The sequence below is a fragment of the Panthera leo genome, chromosome F3 (genome assembly GCF_018350215.1).
Source record: "Panthera leo isolate Ple1 chromosome F3, P.leo_Ple1_pat1.1, whole genome shotgun sequence".
NCBI classification, from domain to species: Eukaryota; Metazoa; Chordata; class Mammalia; order Carnivora; family Felidae; genus Panthera; species Panthera leo.
Window position 1 is genome coordinate 14,284,463 of NC_056696.1, and position 22,676 is coordinate 14,307,138.

General features: G+C 36.8%; 1 protein-coding gene across 1 annotated transcript in view; it reads left to right on the forward strand.

Moving 5' to 3' along the window:
* Positions 1–22,676, forward strand: part of PRRC2C (proline rich coiled-coil 2C) — a 94,528-nt gene that overhangs the window by 19,876 nt on the left and 51,976 nt on the right. Inside the window, 10 exon segments of the mRNA XM_042926071.1 lie at positions 5,000–5,161; positions 6,512–6,689; positions 8,401–8,510; positions 9,596–9,721; positions 11,450–11,673; positions 15,419–15,501; positions 16,164–16,297; positions 16,378–16,465; positions 17,744–17,888; positions 19,646–19,699. Of these exon segments, the coding sequence (XP_042782005.1) occupies positions 5,050–5,161; positions 6,512–6,689; positions 8,401–8,510; positions 9,596–9,721; positions 11,450–11,673; positions 15,419–15,501; positions 16,164–16,297; positions 16,378–16,465; positions 17,744–17,888; positions 19,646–19,699 (1,254 nt within the window). The 5' untranslated portion in view covers positions 5,000–5,049.

Below are 22,676 nucleotides of genomic sequence, written 5' to 3' on the forward strand. Positions count from 1 at the left end.
TTATATATATTCTTTAAATTTCTTTCAGACTTGGTTACTGGGGAACAACCGTTTGATCCTTTTGAGTGTTGCTTTAAGATTTCCAGATCAGTGTTTACTTTTACTTTGGGTACTTTTTTTTTTTTTAACCACTGCTGAGATGAGGTGTTTGTTAATACTCTATCCAATACCCAGTGATTTAAGAGTTTCGTTGTTGTTTTTTAAGTCTAGCTGGTGAGAACAGACCCTATTCCCCGCCCTTTGTGAATAACATGTACTGTTCCTCTGATTAAAATGGTTCTTTCCTGGGGCAGTTGGGTGGCTCAATGGGTTAAGCTTCTGACTGGCTCAGGTCATGATCTTGTGGTTCCTGAGTTCGGGCTCTCTGCTGTCAGTGCAGAGCCAGCTTGGACCCTCTTGTCTCCCCCCCCCCCCCCCCCCCCCCCCCCCCGCCCCTTCCCCATGTGTTCTCTCTCTTTCAAAAATAAATGAATATTAAAAAAAAAAAAGAAGTAGTTTCTTTCCTGGCTTTGGTAGCTTCCTAACACACATCTGCACACTGGTACTGTGCTGAATATTCAAGGGGGATCCTCTTCAGGTCTGTAGCATTTTCTCTGTATAACTCTCTTTCAAATATTCTGTCCTAGCACCCTGAGCTCAGCTTCATAGTTTTCTGCTCAGGCAGTCTGCCAGCCTCCACTTGAGTGCCATGACCTGGGGACTCTCTAGGCACTAAATTCAGGAAACCGTAGGTCTCAATTCACTTTTTCTGTCTTTTGGGGATCACTGTACTTTCTTGCCTGATGTGCAGTATCTTAGGCTCTGGTGTTACTTACATATAAAAATTATACATATACACATGTGTATATACAGATACACGTCCGTATATACTGGGTGGTATATATAAAAATGTGTTTTGTCCAGTTTTTGAATTGAATTGTTTCAGTAGGGGAATGTAAATCTGATCCCTATTACTTCATTTTAGCTGAAAGTGTACACCTGTCAGGCCCGATTATTACTTTCTTAGAAAATTCTTGTGTAGCTATGATTCTTTGATTTATTTTAGGCACCCAAACAGGAATTCCACTTAAAAAATATTTTTTAAGTACATTATACAAAGTGAAGGTAAATCTTGATCATGCTTAGGCTAGATTGGTTGGATTCTTTTGATACTTTGTCCTAAAAGTAATCTTAAATTTTGAACAAGTCACTGGCTTTTCTTTCAGATATATGTTAGCTAAGATTCAGTCTACTTGGGGCTTTTTCAGGGTATATCTTCTTAAGTCTTTCAGAAGAAAGACCCCAAAAAGGAAGTAGGCTAAATTAAACTTTGGCCTTAAACTAAAAGTTCTCATACCAACTGGCAAACCACTGTAGTGGAATCGACCTTTCTGATTTATACAGTTTTATTGCTTATGGCTCCAATTCTTTGGTTTTTAAAAAAATTTTTTTAACGTTTATTCATTTTTGAGAGACAGAGTATGAGTGGGGGAAGGTGCAGAGAGAGGGAGACACAGAATGTGAAGCAGGCTCCAGGCTCTGAGCTGTCAGCACAGAGCCTGACATGGGGCTCAAATTCACAAGCTGTGAGATGCTTAACCGACAGCTTACTAGGCACCCTGTCCAATTCTTTGGTTTTAAAAATGCATATTGTGGAGTGCTTGGGTGGCTTGGTTGAGTGTCCAACTCTTAATTTTGGCTCAGATCGTGATCTCATGGTTCGTGGGATCCAGCCCTTTGTCGGGCCCTGTGCTGACAGTATGGAGACTGCTTAGGATTCTCTCTCTGCTCCCATCCCCCCCCCCATCCCTCTTTTTCTCTCACAAAATAAATACATAAAAACTTCAAAAAAAAAAAAACCCCTGTTAAGCTGCATATTCTTTTATACCAGTTAGGTACATTAAGTGATAGTTTGTCCTTTTGATGGAATTATCATTCAATTCATTTACATACCATCTTGTGTATCTGATGTATATTTTTTTCGGTGTAGTAGGTACTGTAAAACATAAAAACAAGAGCAGGTCATAAGCATATGAAAGCACATGTTTACTCTGTATTCTTGTGGCCTAATAAGTTGATTCTTTGTCCATATTTCTCACTGCACAGTACACCCAGTGTGTATTTTAATAACCTCTTTTGAGAAAAGTATGTACTGAAGGGCATATTTTATTTCACTTCTTTCTTTTTAAGGAATAGGAAGAAAGATACATCCCCTTTACTGCAGTGATTTTGAAGACTGCTTGCATATTAGAACCAGCTGAGGAATTTTTTCAAACAAAGGATTGATGCCCAGGCCCCACCTTGAAACCACAGATTCTGACATATTTTAAATGCCAGGTGATTCCAGTGTGCAGCAAGGATTAAGAACCATGGCTTAGAATATATCTGCTTTTAATAAATCAGCAAATCCTAAACTTGTGTGTGTCTCAGCATGGCCTGAGGACTGGGTGAAACTGAATGCTGGGCCCCATCCTCAGGGTTGGATTTGGCAGGTCTGGGTTGGGGCCTGAGAATTTGCATTTCTGGTAAGTTGTACATGATGGTTGAGAACCCCTGTGCCAGTAGTTGGAGACGGGGACGCTGTTGAGAAAGATGGATGTAGATGCAGGTGGGCTTGTAGGTTTGCCCCTGTGTTTGAGGAGTTCCTTAAAACGTTGTTTTGTCTATGATGTAGGCATGTGAGGGTCTCCACTAACAGAGTGTGGCAGGGAGTGGTTGAGAGGTTTAAGGTGTTAAACTGCCATTAAATGAGAGTGAAAGAACAAGTTGACTGTTTCTCTTTTTTTCCTTTTTAAATTTATTATTACTATTATTTTTTTTTTTTTTTTTGAGAGAGAGAGAGAGAGCGAGCAAGCACAGGGGAGGGGCAAAGGAAGGGACACACTGAGCTGAAATCAAGAGTCAGACGCTCAACCCACTGAACCACCCAGTCGCCACTGACTTTTTTTCTTGATATATCAGTTACTTTTTCTTACCTGAAGAGAGATCTCTTTGAATCTTAATTTCATTATCTAGTAAATATGCACTGCCCCTTTTTTTGTTTTTGTCATTGTAGATGAATGTATGTTTTCCCTACATCTTTGTTCATGGTATTGATGAAAATATGTCAACACGATAGGTTCTGGGAGTACAACTCTTTACACCGTCATCATCATTAGCACCTTAGGAATGGAATGAATTGTATGCATTCTTACATATATGGTAGCAGATAGCAAGCTATTTATATATCATGTAGTTCTTTTGGTTGCCGGTGAGTCCTTTTCACAATTTATATCAAGGAGAGCTTGTTTGCTAAATGTATACCTGGAGAGCTAACTGGTTATCTACAGTTACATGGGGAGGAGGTGGCATGATATAATGGACTGACCTAGAAGCCTTGATTTCAAATCCAATCCCATTTACCTGTGAACATCAGTTTCTTCATCTGTAAAATCAGGATACTAACTATAGTATACAGTTAGTTGTTAGCCTGAAATGAGATAATGTGAAAATTTTTGGTAAATTCTGTAGAACTATACACATATTGAATGTGGTGGTTGATATACCTGTAACACCACACCTCTGCATGTGATGCTGATTCTACAGTTGACAAATGTAAAACCAGTAGGCAAAATAATTTTTATGATGTTAGGGTCTGCATAGGCATTCCTTGATTTGGAATACTTTTTGCATGATGTATGTATCTATTCTCTGTGCTTCAGTTCTCAATGCTTTTAGCTATTGATGGGTGTAGGGTTTGGGAGTAGAATTGGCCATCTTATGCCCTACTTCCACCCTAACCACTTAAAGACATATTTAAATATAAAACAAAACCATAAGGTTGATATGTGTGAACTCCATGAAATGGAAGGAAAATAGTATAAGCTAATTTGTGTATTTTTCATGTTTATTAATAGACTGGTTTTTAGTTAAGGCACACACAAGATTAGGATATATTAGCCCCAAAGATGAAATTCTTTTTGTTTGTATATGAGTGTTCATAAAAATACTATTTTCTTCTAATAACTTCTTTTATATAGAGAGACTTGTTTTGACAAGTTCACACCACTTCTTGAACATTAAATCCATAGCCATGAAATAGAATACTGTTTTTATGTACCTTAGGTTTATGAGGAAATGTTTGCAGAGAAAATAGAATGTTTCTTTTATTCTAAATTGTTAAATTACTGTAGTTTTTTAAGACACATACTGCCTGAAAACAGAGGCATGCAATTTAGAGGAATGATGGTAATCCTCGTATCATATTTACATTCCATATGTATGAACTGATGCCTGTCGTCTCAAGCCTATTAAATTGAATAGTTTTCATTTATTAAATAGAAAGTCTCCATAGATTTACTGTAGTTAAACTATTCATTTCAGTATGGATTAAAATTTTTCTTTTTCTTCTTCTTTTTTTTTTTTAAAGTAGGCTCCATACCCAACATGGGGCTCGAACTCATGATCCTGAGATCGAGTAGCATGTGCTGTCAACTGAGCTAGCCGGGAGCCTCTGGATTAAAACTCTTATTCTGATATAGTTAAGTGGTTATAAACCACTAATGTGTTACTGAAGGCAGGACAGTTTACTTGATTGATACGGTTGTGTGTTCTTGGAATTTGACAGTATTGAAGGAGTGTATGAAATTATTATTATTAAGTTTGTTTATTTTGAGAGAGCATGAGCACACAGGAGGGGGAGAGAGAGTGAAAGAGAGAGAATCCCAAGCAGGCTACTTACTATCAGTGCAGAGCCCAGTGCAGGGCTTGATCTCATGAATCGTGAGATCATGACCTGAGCCGAAACCAAGCTGGGTGCCTAACCAACTGAGCCAACTGAGCTGGGTGCCTAACCAATTGAGCCAACTAGGTGTCCTGAAATTATTGTTGATATGAGTTATTGAAGATTGATTTCATTTCTCAGTGTTTTTATTTTTCAGAATTTCTGGGAACATTTGAATTTACTGAGAGTTTCTTAAAGTAAGCTAGCTAATAAATTCTAAAATTTTCCTCACTTTTCATTTTTATGTGTGTCTTAAAGGTTTGAAGGGGTGTGGCAGGAGGTTTTGGACTCGATGAGTTTCCACCGAAATGTCGGAGAAGTCAGGCCAGAGCACAAAAGCAAAGGATGGGAAAAAGTATGCAACACTCAGTTTATTTAATACTTACAAGGGTAAATCTTTAGAAACTCAGAAAACCACAGGTGAGTAAAATCAAGTGGCATATTTTTATCATTTTCATGGTTTTGTTTTATTACCGTGGTTGGTATTCTGGAGCTGTTCCTGTTAGGAGCTAGGACAGACCCCATGTTTATGCAGCTCTCTGTACATTAGACTTTTTGTGTATGTGTTCATTTTTCAGGGGAAAAATTTAAAAATCTTACAGCTGAAAATTTATAAGTGTTTTAAAATATGTTTTTTATTTTCTTGTTTGTTGTCAGCAGACAATAAGTAGAACTGTGTGGTTCCAAAGGGGAATCTCGTTCAATGAGATTGGTAGGCATAGAATTAGTGGGTATTTACCACCACTTTTAGTTACGGAATAAAGACAGTCCTGGGGTGTTTTGTTTGTTTCTTGATAACTTGAACCCAGTGTTTACAGTGAAAGGTGAAAACTGGACGTTACGTATGTATGGTACGTTAGCAGTATTCATTATGAATGAGAAGTTAGCATATTCTAAATATGTACTAAATTTGGGGTTTAAAATAGATTCCCTGAAAAGATTACAAAACCTGTTTTCACCCATGTTTTTCCTTTTCATAGTAAATAGGGTTGTTAAGCTGTTTAAATCATCTTTTCAGTAACTCGATAGTTTAATATTTCTACCGTGGGTTATGTTGCTGGCATGTGGCTTAGTTTTAAAATTCTTAGAGAAAGACAGATATCACATGATTTCACCCATATGTGGAATTTGAGGAACTTAACAGATGATCATAGAGGAAGGGAAGGAAAAATAAGATGTAAACAGAGAGAGGCAAACCATAGGAGACTCATTTTTAAAGGTTTTGTTTTGTTTTTAAAATTTATTTATTTTGAGAGAGAGCACCAGTGTGAGAGGAGCAGGAGGAGGGTTGGGGGCGGGGGCGGGTGCAGAGGATTCAAAGCAGGCTCTGGGCTGAGAGCAGATAGTCCGTTGCAGTCCGAACTCAAAACCTGTGAGATCATGACCTGAGCTGAAGGCAGATACTATGTTTAACCAACTGAGCCACCCAGGCACCTCCAAACTATAAGGGACTCAAATACAGAGAACAAACTCAGGATTGATGAGAGTGGGGAAAATGGGTGATGGGCATTAAGGAAGGCACTTTTGGGATGAGCACTGGGTGTCATATGTAAGTGACGAATCACTGGATTCTACTCCTGAAGCCAAGAGTACATGGTATGTTAACTAACTTGAGAATGAATGAATGAATGAATAAAAGTTCATATTTTAAAATATTAGGAAATAATAGTTCAAGATTTCATTAATTCCTGTTGTCTTTCTATATAGTTTTAAGAATAAATTGAGCGATAAAATAGATGTTCTAAGAAAGTTGATGTTATTGATCTTTAGTTGCAGCTCGACATGGATTACAGAGTCTCGGAAAAGTTGGTATTTCACGGCGTATGCCTCCACCTGCTAACCTCCCAAGTCTCAAAGCAGAAAACAAAGGCAATGACCCTAATGTGAACATTGTACCTAAAGATGGCACAGGATGGGCATCAAAACAAGAACAGCATGAAGAAGAAAAGTGAGTCAAAGTCAAAAGAATGAAACTATTCCCCTTTCTTTAGAGAACTTCTCTTGTCTTGTCTTGTCTTGTTTTGTCTTCTAAGATTTTATTTCTAAGTGATCTCCACACCCAGCGTGGGTCTCAGACCCACAGCCCTGAGATCAAGAGTCGAATACTCCACCGACTCCAGCCAGCCAGGTGCCCTGGAGAGAGCTTCTATTTGCGTTCGTTCTACGTGCTAGACGTTATGCTACATGTATTAGATATCTCATGCCATCTAAAATCTTTTACATAGCCAACTTTTGATGAATTTGTTTTTTAAAGAAAGTTTTATTCATTTTTTAAAGTTTATTTATTTTGAGAGAGAGAGCGAGAGTGTGTGTGCACAGGTGAGGAAGGGGCAGAGAAAGGGGAGAGAGAGAATTCCCAGCGGGCTCCGAGCTGTCAGCTCAGAGCCCGATGTAGGGCTCTGTCACTGTGAGATCATGACCTGAGCCAAGATCAAGAGTTGGATGCTTAACTGACTCAACCACCCAGGCTCCCATGATGAATTTGTTTTTGTGAGAATATTTAGGGGCAGTGTTTCCATGTGTCAGTGTAGAACAACAGATGACAGAATTGCTAATCACAACTCTTCTTATGTACCATGTCAGGTGCCCTCAAACCCCCACCATATCTGGCATTCTCTGAATATAATTAGGAGTTGATTCTGTTAAATAATTTCCATGATACTAAGAATTCCTGTCTGCCTGGTTCACTGAAACTATACCTGATGCACATTTTTAAGTGCTCAAGTAATGTTATTTGAACGAATAAAGAATTAGCAAGAAGGCTATGATAGAATTAATAATGACCTTATTCAATGCATGTTTAGCATCCTGTGTTTCAGGGATTATGCAGGGCTCTTAAGTTTGTTGAATGACCAAGTGAAGTAGTGGTAATTTGGAAAAATAATACAAGCAATTGGGTACTTGGTGCTTTTTTGTCTGTATCTGTTATCAAATTTTTGTATTCCTGTTTGGGGAACTTTATATAGTAAATTTGACTTTACTTGGATAAAGCTTGTCAAAGACATTGTTCTCTGTTTCTTAGTTGTAGAATTATTTTGTAGTAGCAAGTTAATTACGGGTCTCAGTATACCAGAAATATATTGCATCTGTTAAGTTTCTTAACTACTATCTTTTTTATTTTCAAGCATTAACTCATTATAATTATTGAATAAAACTGTAGATTGTTTAAAGATACCTTTTACTCAAGGGGAGGTACCAGGCAGGTTGCTGTTACCGCTTCCGGTAACATTAATAAGTACAGTGGTGAACCTGTTGACTGCCAGATGGAGAGTTTGCTTAGACTTAGCACTGGTCAAGTCCACCAGTCCAGACAGCATGTATGCTATAATGTTATTTCTAATTATATATAAATGTAGACTTTTTCAAAACAGACTTTTGGTAGCTATGCTCAATAATGAGTATTTCCTTTTTTTTTTTTTTTTTGCAAAATTAAAAACAATTAAGCTGTCTTCTTGGGTTATTAAAAGATAGAAATGAAAGGGGATGAAAATAGCTATACTTTATTTAAAAGAATGCTGCAGAGGAAAAGCATTTGTGGGAAATGCACCTATGAGTAAATATGTAGACAAAACCATCTATACACAGATTTACTATAAATACAATATTTATTTTATTTGAACATACAATATCTGAAATAATGGATTCATGTTTTTTTTAAGAACACCAGAAGTTCCACCAGCACAGCCAAAACCTGGGGTTGCAGCTCCCCCAGAAGTAGCACCTGCTCCCAAATCTTGGGCCAGTAACAAGCAAGGTGGGCAAGGAGATGGTAAGTGGACATTAGCTGAGGAAACTGGCTAGGTTTGATGGTTACTGAACAGCCATGCAGGAGATACGGGGTGGATTATTATGTTTTGGCAGGGGTGGAGAACATTGTTGAAGGATATACTCTGGCCCTAAAAAGGGTCTTTTTTTCAGCTCTTGGGGTAGTTAAGTTTCAGTGCCAAAACCCATGTGTGAGCCAATGATAGGAATTTAAAAGGGAGTCTTTAAAATCCCCTCTGTCCCACATTGTTTTATCGTTGCCCTAGTACCTTTAGCTCTTTAAGGCATAAAAGGACCCAGACACTGTGTAGATTGCTATAAACCATATTCATCACCACGTGTGCCCCATTACCTCTTTTGTTTCAATCATGCTGCTCCCGATTCCATGGTAGAGAAGAGCTAGACAGTTTCCATAAAGCACAGTAACAATAATATTCCCCCCACTTAGGAATGATGGACTCCCCGGAAAAATTTAAATTTTCCACTTGCAAACCAGGAAACATATGTAAAGCATTGTATGGAAAAACCTATCCAGGCCCTTAAACTAATACAATCAGATCTTTTAATTTATAGAAGTGTATAAATAGGCAAGCAGGCAGGTAGATAGATGGATGGATGGATGGGTGAATGGGTGACTAGGAAGGTTGCAACCAGTATCTCAGTTGTAAATTCAGTGAAGGCATTTTAGGCTCACAGTGAATAGTTGCAGTGTTTGTTTATATATTCTATTTCAGTAATATTATTTGAACTGATTCTTAGAGTTACTAGTAAAGGAATTTGACTTTTTGAAAATGTGAGGAGTCATAATGAAAGAGAAACAGGAGTGACACTGCTTACTCGCCTCGTCTTTAATGAGTTCTGAACAGTGTCTGGCAGAATCTTTTCTTAAATTTTTATCTCCTCATGGCTGTTCATTAACTTTCCAAGGGATTCTAATTCTAAATAAACTTTAACGTTTTATGGATATAAACAGTCATCATTGAAAAGTGGAATAATTTATCAGAGAAAAGCAGAGAACTGTACCCTGGGAGGGTGTTTCCATTATCTTGAGTGTAAGTGTTACACTTAATGTTTTAAAAAAATCTGTAGGAATCCAGGTGAATAGTCATTTTCAGCAAGAATTTCCCAGCCTACAGGCAGCTGGAGATCAGGAAAAAAAAGAAAAAGAAACGAATGATGACAACTATGGACCTGGACCCAGTTTACGTCCACCAAGTAAGAATACTTTCTATTTAATAAAAATGGTGAATGAGATTATATTTGTGTTTTATTTAATGATCTAATTTCCTGCCCAATATTATTGTTACATGTGACTTGCCTATTTTGAAAGACAGACAGTAACTGCTGTCATTCCGGTGTGGTTTTCACATACACAGCATTCGTAGAACTTAAGACCTCAAGTTTGGGGGTGGGGGTGGGGACAGAACTTAAGTTTGGAGATGTACATCTTGGGCCTCACACCCAACCCACTAAATCAAAAATCCGCATTTTAACAAGATGCCTGGATGAGTTCTTTGCACATTAATAATGGTCATTTTTACAGTAGTAAAAATTTTGGACCAACCTCCCTAATATGCACATATTTATTTATAAGTTATATCCATTTATTTACTATTCTATTAACATTCAAGGATCCCTTGTTTTCTGAACTCAAACCAGAGAACCAAATAAATTTGGATAGTGAGAAATAGTTGTGTACATTATAAAGCAAAAGCTAAAAATAAAAATATAAAATCCTTGAGATTTTTAAATGAATTGTATTAGTTTCCGATTGTCATTACCAAATGTATCAAAGAATTCTGTATACATGGGGAGGTTTTTCTTTTCAGTGATGGTTACAAATCTATATTTCTGATAACCTGATATATTTCATATTTCTTATGGCTCATTTCTTGTCTGGTTGGGTAAATCATCTTATTTTTATTTTTAATTGCTGTTATGTAATTGATGCATTTCTATTAGAAATAGATGTGTTAGCTTTACTGTTTTCTTGTTCAGTTGATTTTCACCAGTTATCTGTTGCTGAATAATAAATCTGGCAGCTTGAAACAAGAAACTGAACTGGACTTAACTTCACACACTATCTGAGGGTCAGGAATCTGGGAGCTGCTTAGCCAGGAGTTCTAGCTCAGGACCTCTGTCAAGAAAGTTGCAGTGAAGCTATCATCTGATGCTGACTTGACGTGGCTACTGTCCCAAGCTCGCTCACAATGCCTCTTTTGTATGTGGGCTGCTAAGAGTGTTGCTTCCCCGGATAAAGACAGATGTGACTATTCCCACTCAGGATGGAAGCCCAGTTTTTAATAACTTAATCTCATAAGAGACACATCATCACTTTTGCTTTATTCTGTAGGTGACACAGATCAGTCCTGGTACACTGTCAGGGAGGACTACACAGGGTGTGAATACCAGGAGATAGAAATGCATTTTGGGCATCTTGGAGGCTACCTACCAAACACTGTAGTCACTGAGTTTGTTCCTTGGGCACATGTAACTAGCCATAGTAGACTAAAAACAAATTTGAGCATTACTGTAACTATAGAACTCCCCTTCCCTCAGGGCACCTCAGATCCAACAGTGATTTTAATCTCTATCTCACATATCTGTAAAGCTTAATAGAGAAGTTCTAATATTTTCTTCCCCATCCCCAGTATTTGCTTTTGATGGCACCTTCTGAGGTACATCTGCTCTGCTTTGGAAGCTACTGTTTTTGAATACTAAACACCTTGAAAGCATTAGGGCCTAGATTAGATTTTCACTGCTCTTTTCGTGTGTCTTGTTACTTTATTAAATTTAGAAGTGTGCCTATTTTGATTTCGCTGTGTTCCATTTTCAGGTTTTTTTCTTATTCCTTTTTTTTTTTCCTTTTAATTTCGGTGCTGAATTCCAAAGTGTTGTTTGTTTCTTTGTTCTAATTGAATTTCTTATCTCTCTCCATACCAGATGTTGCTTGTTGGAGAGATGGTGGGAAGTCTGCTGGCTCACCTTTAACATCTGACCAAGATGAAAAGCCCTCTGGGCAGGATGAAAGCACAGCTGGAACATCAGAACAAAGTGACATCCTCAAAGTGGTGGAAAAGAGGATAGCTTGTGGCCCTCCACAGGCTAAACTGAACGGGCAGCAGCCTGCTCTGGCTTCCCAGTACAGGGCTATGATGCCTCCTTACGTAAGTATCGTCGAAGAAGCAGGCCATTAAATTAGAGGCTTTTGATCTGGGTTCCAAGGAGAGAATTAAAATGGGGAAAAGTTTTGGTTTTTATTTGCATTAACATCTAACTAAAATTTAGCGTTTTCCTTGATTTATGAATGCAGGAAATAAATCACAGAGGTATCAGGAGTACCTTAGTTTTTCTCGTTAATAGGGATCATAGGTATTTTCATATCACATCATATTGTTTTGGATATAGCAAAATAATTATACTCAGCCACACTTAAAGGTAGTTAGTAGGGGCACCTGGGTGGCTCAGTCGGTTAAGCCTCTGGCTTCAGCTCAGGTCATGATCTCATGGTTAGGGAGATCGAGCCCCGCATCCAGCTGTGCCTTGATGCTGTGGAGCCTGTTTGGGATTCTCTTTCTCTCCCTCTCCACTCAAAATAAATAAATAAACTTAAAAAAAAAAAAATAAGTTATTAGACCACATGGGTAGACTCACTGGTTATGTAATGAATCACATACATTACCATATCTCAGATTGGTTTTTTAAACATTGTAGTAACAACATTTTAGTATAATTGTTTTCTTTCATAGTACTCTGTGTTGTAGATAATACTTTTCAAACATTTCTATGAGAAGAAGTTCATAGGATTTATCAGACTGCCTACGGGGTTTGTCCATGGCACAAAAAAAGTTAATATGTGCTTTGTTCTAAAGTTTTTATTGGTAAACATACTTTATTATTTTTTAACTTTTTATTATAGAATATTTTGAACATATGCAAAAACAAATAATAGTACAGTGACCCTCCCCCTTATTCCATACCTCCTGTCCATCTTAAGTATTTATCAACTTGTGGTCTGTTTCACCTATTTCCCACCACCTCAGATTACTGAAGCAAATTCCAGATACTTCATTTCATCTATGTGTATTTTATGTTGGATTTTAAAACAGAAGGACCAGGAGGAAAATCCACAATGGCACTATCACACCTAAAAAGAAAGTTTCTAAAAACATCGAGTCAGTGTTCTAATTTCCCTGATTATCTTATAATTACGATCTAGATAATATCTGTTCTTTGAAATTGGTTGATATTTTTCTTAGGAATCTTATTATCTTTGGTTACTTCTTATCCTCCCTCTCTTAAGATTTTTTTTGGAGCTTATTTGTTACTATTTATTTGTTATCCTGTGGAGTTTTTATAGCCTGGATTCTGCCAATTCTATTTTTGTAGTTTTATTTAATATATACTTCTGATCCATATATTCCTATAAATTAAAATTTAGATTTGGTGCCTTTACACATTTGTTTGTTCTCAGCTTCCTATGAAATGTTATGGCAGTTTACATGTGCCCAAGTAAATAAACTAACATTTTTCAGGGGACCATTAGTCTCAAAAAGAATAATAGTCTGGTTCTTACATTTATTATTTTATATATATATATACACACATATATATATGTATGTGTATATATATATATGTATGTATGTATATATACGTATATATATGTATGTATGTATATATATGTATGTATATATATATATGTATATATATGTATGTATGTATATATGTATATATATATGTATGTATGTATATATATACGTATATATACGTATATATATACGTATATATACGTATATATATATACGTATATATATACGTATATATATATATAAATAATGTTTGTTTATTTTTGAGAGAGACAGCGCAAGCAGGGGAGGGGCGGAGAGAGAGGGAGACACAAAATCTGAAACAGGCTCCAGGCTCTGAGCTGTCAGCATAGAGCCCGATGCAGGGCTTGAACTCACAAACTACGAGATCATGACCAGAGCCGAAGTCGGACACTTAACCAACTGAGCCACCTAGGCGCCCTATATTTATTTTTATTATGACTTAATTTCTAAGTATTCCTGTGCTAAATATCCATATTTGTTCGTATTTTCTGATTCTTTGTATTATGTAACCATTCTAGGAATGTCTAAATACAATTGCTTGTTAAATTAGTTTTTAATTTGCATGCATGATAAAAATGAGTCTCATACGCTAACCTGGCCTTGAAAAATTATTTACACCAGGCTACTTGTCTCCTGTAGTTTGTAAATTCTGCTTCCAGAGACCCCTGAATTTTCCGGCGTGGGGGTAGAATGGGAGAAGGGAAAGTAAAAGGGGAGAGCATGTGGCCTTTGTGCCCAGTTTCATCAACCATTTTGTTTGAATAATGTCTTCCACTAATTAACAAAAACAAAAAGCTTTTAAAACCATAACTTTAGGGGTGCCTGGGTGGCTCAGTTGTTTGTGTCCCAACTTCAAATCAGGTCATCATCTCGCAGTTCGTGAGTTCAAGCCCCACATCAGGCTCTGTGCTTACAGCTTGGAGCCTGATTTGAGTTCTTTCTCTCTCTCTCTCTCTCTCTCTCTCTCTGCCCCTCCTTGCTTGTGCGTGCGCATGCTCGCTCCATCCCTCTCTCTCTCTCTCAAAAATAAATAAACATTAAAAATAATTACTATATATTGAGAATTTAAAGATTGTTTATACAATTAATTTTGTGGCAAGTACCTAAATTTTAAACATTTAATACCACATGAAATTAATCTCTATGCCTGACTAATTAGCAGAAGAGAGATCTAATAAAACTTTACCTATGAACATTTGCCTCCAGCAGTGTTTTCACTAACTTCAATACAGGATGATGTAACTGAAAATTCTCCAGAGTATTCCCCAGACAAAAAGCTTTCCATTTGAGCTTCAGCTGCTGTGCTTAACTTAATTAACTTTGCTCTAACCCTACTTAGAAATTTCTTCTTTGGACAACATGATCATATAAACATAGCCTTTCTTCAAGTACAAAGTAATTTCTGCACCTAACTTTTTTTTTTTTTTTTAAGAAAAGCTAATATGTCTCAATATAGATTATATATTTTAAGGTAATACAGTCTGTTTGCCTGCCTCTCTCTTTATCTCTCTTTCTTCCTCTTTTCTTTCTTATAAATATTTTGACCTGGTTATAAGCACCCCTTGACATCTTATCTTCCTTTTCATATCATAAGATAAATCCCTCATGATGTGTCTTCATAATCTATCTTACAACTTTTCCTAAACTTAGCTTTCAAATCCAAGTTCCCATAGAGAGCATCATCTTTGGGCCTCAGTTTGTGATGACTATATAATAACTTGAATCAAAATTCACCTATGTCCTACCCATAGAAAATCTCCCAAGTAGCTCCCTACCCACCTCCTTCCTCACTCTCTTGGGTTGTGGATGATATTTTTATCTGAACGGAGTTTCCCTTTACCAAGAAATCGGCCTTCAATAAGTCTACTCCTCCATTGCAGTGAAGTCTCACATTGTTTCCTTTCAAATATTTCTACTTGGTTAAGGCTTTGCAATTCTCTGGGGTGCGTGCATGTTGTCTTTTTAGGTTTTTTGTGTCCGTATATAATTATTTATGTAATTTTGTTAATGGGATAACAGAAGCTCTTTGTAGGATATGTCCCTAGTTACTACCTTTATTTGTAAAGCCTTGGTGCAAGCAGTAGTCTTACAGATGGCTTATTGTTAAGAGTGAATGATGATTTATATACTAGCCAATAAAACTGATTTTTCACAGTATAGTTTATTTTAACCTTTCTTTCTATAAATTATAATCTCTGGTTTAGGTAGAGTGATCTTTATGTATATATACATATCTTTATGTACACACACATATATATATAACTTGGTTAAAAAATTTATCAATTTTGTTTCCTTCATACAGATGTTTCAGCAGTATCCGAGGATGGCTTATCCTCCTCTTCATGGTCCTCTGAGGTTTCCGCCTTCTTTATCTGAAACGAACAAGTAAGGCTATTAAATGATTAAAGTTGCCAAGGCACATACGCTCATTAAGATTTTCTGTAGTTTGAGTGAGTCGTGATGATTATTGATTCATTATTTTGATCTCACAGTACAATTTCCAGGAACAAATAATTGACCTTTATAAGACAGAACACAAATGCTTTATTCTTCTAAAACGTTAATTGACATAAGATTCTGAAAACTGGAAATCATCACAAAGATGTGACACTTACATTTATCCCTTTTTCTTTCCATGATATTAATGACCTCCCATTTTCTCCACCCCCTTTTTTTGCCAAGCGTAAGACTTGAGCATTTTTCTTATTGATGATTTTTCTTAAAATTCTTCATTTTGATATTAGTGTGTCTTAGACATATTATTCTTTAACATATTTATTGTGTTTTAAATATTTTTGGTGATAAAAAGCCCACTGTCTAATATTAAATACTTACAAAAAAACTGTATCAAATATTGTCCTAAATTTACATACATACATACATTAGAAATTTCTCATACACATGCCCAGTGCAAAATATTTTGTGTATATCATGGTGTGGAAAACATTAATGTTGAATTAAAATGAAATTCCAGTCTTTTCATATTTGCCTAATTTAGAAGCATTAAAACTTTGTATCCTTTCCCCTCATCACCTTTTGTTCATTAGAGGCCTTCGAGGAAGGGGCCCGCCTCCTTCATGGGCCTCTGAGCCTGAACGCCCCTCCATCCTTAGCGCATCAGAACTAAAGGAGCTTGATAAATTTGATAACCTCGATGCTGAAGCTGATGAAGGTTGGGCAGGTAAGAGGCAAAATTAATTAAGCATTTTTAGTTTTTAGATGTTTTTAAACAGTCAGTCTAAGTTTTCTTTAATTTAATAGGTGCTCAGATGGAAGTAGATTATACAGAACAGCTGAATTTCAGCGATGACGATGAGCAAGGAAGTAGTAGCCCTAAAGAAAATAGCAGGTAAGCTGTTGTGATACCTTCCGCAAGCAACAGTATGAATTCGTTGATACAACATCCATTCACGCAGAGAGGCTTCATTAATAGGTATTTATTCTTTTTGTATAAGTTTTCTACGTTCTACTCCAAGAATATACTGACTGGGAAGGTGACTAACAAGCCAAAAAATTTTTTTAAAGTACAGCTAATGAAGGAATTAAACTTTGATGTTTCTAAATAAAATACATATTTAGAAAAAAAGATGTTTAGTCGGAGGTACTTAGAAAGACAGCATCAGGGACCATTTCCAACTTGTTACTTGCTCGAACTGATTCATGTTTCCAAAATTGGAGAAAAATAACTTGGGTTACTACAGCTGCTTTAATCAAGTCTTTGATTTTTTTGTTTTTAATTTCAAGCAGCATTTCAGTTAAGACAATGAGAGCTTTTACTCTCTTCTCTAACATAGGGGCATCACAGTCAGAAATATATGGGTTATGTAACATAAAAATCAGGCTCTTAAAATATAAGGAGCTTGCATGCACATATTGGTATAGTTTTTTAGCCATGGCATTATGATACACTCCTGTTTCATGATCAGTTGTGAGCTGCCTGGAACTTGTGATTTTAAAAAATGCCATAGTTTGACTTATCTCTTTCATTAAATCAGAGTAAACTAGAATACAGGTATTAATTATAATATTTTTTGGTTACATTTATTTATTTTTTTTTTAATTTAAAAAAAAAATGTTTATTTTGAGAGAGAGAGAGAGAGACATGGGGACACAGAATCTGAAGCAGGCTCCAGGCTCTGAGCTGTCAGCATAGAGCTGGACACAAGGCCCAGACTCACAGACTGAGAGATCATGACCTGAGCCAAAGTCGGACCCTTAACCAACTGAGCCACCCAGTCACCCCTGTTTGGTTGCATTTAGATGAGAGAGGCTTTTGGGGTGGAGGTGATAGAAAATGGTGGGATTATAATTGATTTGCCAGGTTATATTTCAAGTTGTATGTCCGTATTTGACAACTACTCTACTGTACTTTATACCTTGTGGTGATAAACTGGGCAAGCCCAGTTACTAACACATTAGAGATCTATTAAAGATACACAGTGTATGTTTACGGATTGAATGAATTAGCACCACCAGGTCACAAAATGATCTCATTCTTTGATATACTCCCCCTGTCTCACACTAAAACCATAGGAAACAGTCTTTTTTATATAGATAAAATGCTTTTACTTATGGTATAGTCTATCCACTTAACTTTTTTATTTCATCTGGATTTTTGATTCCTCAGTGAGGATCAAGGTTCAAAAGCCTCTGAAAACACTGAAAACCGAAAAGAAGCAGATGAAGCTTGCAACACTAAATCGTCTTCTCAGGTACCTGCCCAGCCGTCAATATCAAAAGGTCCCTACGGGAAGGGACCCTCATTTAATCAGGTGTGTTGAACTCAGGATCCTTGTCACTGCATATGCTTTGGTTGAATTAATCTTGTAATTATGAAGTTGAAAGAAGAATTAGGAAAAGGAAACTATATTTTGTCTTGAATAGTTTAGATCGAAACCATAATTTTTTTGCATCTTAACAGGAATTGTCAATATAGTAGCTAAAATTATCACGTAGAAACTAAAGTTTAACTTTTTTTCCCTTATAACAGCTTGGCCGTATCAAAATGGAGGGATAAACTGTTTTTCCAAACTAACATTGCTAAGTGCTTTATGCTTTACTAAATACTTGGTAAATCCTAGTCAGTATTCATGTGAAATAGTATGCGGAATAGGGAAATAACACATAAGGAGTAGAGAATTCTATTAAGTGTGAGTCATTTTAAAGAACATTGTTCAAGGAAATATGTGGGTAAACAGATACACTTGATCCTACTTCGAGACATAGCAAAAAATGCATTGTAAGCTGGGAATAATAAAGGGCTGTCATCCAGAGAGTCACTTAACTCATAATGTACTCAGCATGTATTTGTTGAATTCATATGCAACCTATGGAGGATCTGGTCCCTTCAAGGAGGTAGAAGTAGGTAGTTAACAGTCTCTGTAAAACAAAGAGAAAAGACAGCAGACATTGGTTGCAATACAGTGTGATAAGTGGCATGACAGCGTACATAATGAGCTCTTAGAGAATTCTCTGGAAAAGATTTTGCAGAAGACTTGGTACGTGAAGTGAGAATTAGCCAGTAAACAAAGGGAAGAGAGACATTTCAAGCAATGGTAACATGTTCAGAGTAAAGGAGCATGAGAAAGCTTGGCACATTCTAGAAGTCCCCAGTAATTTGATACAGGAGAGGAGTTGGAGAGCTGTGTAACAGTTGATAAGTGTATGCTATACAAGGAAGCTTGAATTTTATTCTGCTTTAAATTAATTAGTTACAATTTTAATGTACATTCAACTTAGCATATAGTGCAACAGTGATTTTAGGAGTAGATTCCAGTGATTCATCCCCTGTGTATAACCAGTGCTCATCCCAACAGGTGTCTTTCTTAATGCCCCTTACCCATTTAGCCCATCCTCCTGAATTTGATTCTTAAGGCAGTGGTTAGCCATTGGGGAGTAAATTTGTGAATTCTTAAAAAGGATTTTTCAAGTTTTTTTTGTTCTGTTTCTAATAAAATTCGTGTTTTGTGTGATTTTTAACTTACTGGCTTAACATGGAGAGTGATAGTTGTAAGAATAGAGGAATGTCATATACCATATCTTGATGTCTTGATGTTTTGTGTGTGTTTGTGACACTGATGCATGTATTAGCAAGTGAATAGTCTGTGTATCATATTTAGTTCTGATATGTTTTAGATGTTTCTTTTCTTTAGGTAAATCGCATACATTTAGTTTGTCATTAGGAAAAAAATTCAGAAAAAGAAAAGGGCTAACATAAATAAAGTGATAAAATTGGAGGCATACTTCATAGCCACATCACTTGTGGTAGAATTTTAGAATTTATACACTAAAATTCTTCTTTCTGCAAAGTTCATTTGAGGTTCTAATCATGTTAAAGTAGCAAAGTGATTTTATAGAATATAAAGTTATTTTGCAGTGAGTAGTGTATTTTTATTGAAAAAGAGAAAAGGATGAAAATGGCTTACTTTTTGCAATCTTGTAGTCCTGAAAAAATTGAGTATGTTCAGAAATATTTCCAGTAGATCTCTTTTATCTGATTAGTTTGTAATTGTCCTCATCTTTATAATAGGAACGTGGACCGTCTTCACACCTGCCGCCACCTCCAAAATTGCTTGCACAACAGGTAAATCTTAAACTCTTCTTAATGGTCTGTATGAATTATTTGATTTTACTTATTTTAATGGTAAGATTTCAGTGTTTGTTTCTTATGTATAACTTTTATGAAACAGTTACAGATTTTACCTTGTTAGCTCTCACGTGTCTTCTTCCTCTTTTTTCCGCTACTCTTCATTCTCAACTAATAAGCATGCTCCTAATTTCACTAAGAAACGAGAAGCAACCATTTTCCCTTTTCAGTGCCCTTCCTGTCCTCACTACTAAGCACAGCCCTTCTACTTGTTCCCTTGATCCCCTCTTCTGTCACTTACTGGTAATATTGTCTCTCATCTTAAAAAAACTGTTAAGAAAATAACCCATCCTTTGACTCTCACTGCCCTCCATCTCCTTGTAGTTTCTACCCCATTTCCCTGTTTTCCTTCATGGCAAAACTGTCTTAGTGAGTAATTTACACTTAATATCTTCACTTTCTCATTAACCCTTAACAGTCAAGCTTTTTCATCTATCACTGTACCTTTGAAACTATTATTATGAAGGTCGGTAATGATTTCCATCTTGCTGAATCCACTTCTCTTGTCTTCATTTTACTTAATCTCCGTAGCTCTTGGCAAGGTTAACCTCTCCATCCTTCTTGAAAGACTTTTTTTTTTCTTTTTTTTTTTTTTAACTTTTGAGCCATCACACTATTTTGTTCTCTTCAATTTGTATTTCTTCTGGGCCTTTAGTACCTTTGGGTGTTGGAGGGTTAAGGGCTGTGTTGTCATTCCTTTCTCTAGCCATATCCTTTCCCTGGGGGATCTCATCTATGTGCTGGTGGTACTCAGATACATGTATCTATAGCCCTTAAAGCTCTACCCTAACTTTAAGAATCATGTATTTAGTGATCAATTCAGCATCACCACTTGGATTTCTGATAGGTATGTCCAAACTGTAACAACAGTAATAACACCTCCCACCCCCATATACACGTACGGCCCTGCTTCTTCCCTGGGCCTCCCATCTTAGGCAATGGCATTATCATTTACCCATTTGCTCAGGTTGAAACCTAGAAGTCACTCACAAATCATCTTTCTTTTTTATCATACATCCAGCCTATATGTATCAGCAAATTATGGCATCCCTATCTTTGGAATATATTCCTACACTGAGTACTCACTACCGTCTGTTATATTTCATTTGAACTACCACAGTAGGTTCCTAATAGGTCTTATTTTCCACTCCTGTTGCCTGCTTACCTGCCACCCCCATCCTAAATTCTATAGTAGATATAATCCTTGAAAACTATATATGTTAGATCAGTGATTTCTTGCTTAGGTCCTTCCAGTGGTCTTTAAGGTCTCTGTCTACTCTCCTGATCTTACTTACTTTTCTCTCTGTTCTTGCCGCACACGGTTTATTGAAGCACCGAAAACATACATTTTATTTGCTGTTCCCTCTAACTAGAGGAATGTTTTCCAGAGGTTCTTCTTCTGACCAAAATCTTTGCTCAGGTGTGACCACTTCAGAGGCCTTCCGTGATCACCCTGTGTGATAGGTATATCTACCACAACCGTCACCATCATCTTCACCATTTTCCTTTGAACCACTGAATGCTCTTTATAGTATTTTTATATACACACAAGCTAAAACTAACCTCTAGAGGAAAATGTAGAAGAAAGTCTTTAAACTTGGACCAACAAAGATGGTCTTAGATAAGACGCAGGATGCATGAATTAGAAAGAAAAAAATAATGTCAGTTAGACTTTGAAAAACATCTCTAAGACAATGAAAAAATATGTCCTACAAAATATTAATAATACATTTGACCAAGAACATGTACTGGGATATATTTAAAACAAAACAAAACCCTTTATAATTAATAATAAGACAAATAGCCCAACAAGATGATTCGAACGTTCACTTCACAAAACGAGATCTACAGATGGCCAATAACCACATGAAAAGATGTTCAGTTTTTTGTTTTTTTGTTTTTCTTTTTGAGAGCGAGTGTGCAAGCAGGAGAGGGGCAAAGGAGCAGAAAGAGAGACCGTCTTAAGTAAGAAGTCTCCACGCCCAACGCAGGGCTCAATCTTACAATCGTGAGATCATGACCTGAGCTGAAATCAAGAGTAGGATGCCTAACCACCTGAGCCACCCAGGCGCCTCAAGATGTTCAGTATCTTTTACCACCAGGGAAATGCAAATTAAAACCCCAGTGAGGGGCGCCTGGGTGGCTCAGTCGGTTAAGCAGCTGACTTCGGCTCAGGTCATGATCTCGCGGTCCGTGAGTTCGAGCCCCGCGTCGGGCTCTGTGCTGACAGCTCAGAGCCTGGAGCCTCTTTCAGATTCTGTGTCTCCCTCCCTCTGACCCTCCTCTGTTCATGCTCTGTCTCTGTCTCAAAAATAAATAAACGTTAAAAAAAATTTTTTTTTTTTTTAAATAAAAAAAAACCCCAGTGAGATTTTATTATGGATCCAAAATTTAAAAGGCTGGTGACATGAAATGTCGGTGAGGGTATAAAGCAGCTAGCACCCTCGTATGTTGCTGGCGGGGCTGTAAAATCTTGTAATCACTTTGAAAAACATTTTGACAGTGTCTTATGTAGTGAAACACATACATAACACATGACTCTGGCAGTTTCACTCCTTGGTATTTATCCAAGAGAAATGAAAGCACATACATTTACACAAAGACTTAGGCATGAATGTCCATAGCTGTTTATTCATAGTTAAAAAGCTAGAAGCAGTCCATGTGTCCGTCCCACATGAAGTGATGTGCCTATGATGGAATATTGTCCAGCAATAGAATGGACCACATTACTGATGGACACCTCAGAACTATCATCCTGAGCACAAGAAGCCAGGCACAAAAGAAAATATAACTTGATATATCCATATATATGAAACTCTAGGAAAGGTAAAACTGCTCTATGCTGCAAGAAGTAGACCAGTGGTTTTTTGGGGTCAGGGGCACTGTCCTGACAGAGGAGTGAAGAAATGTTCTC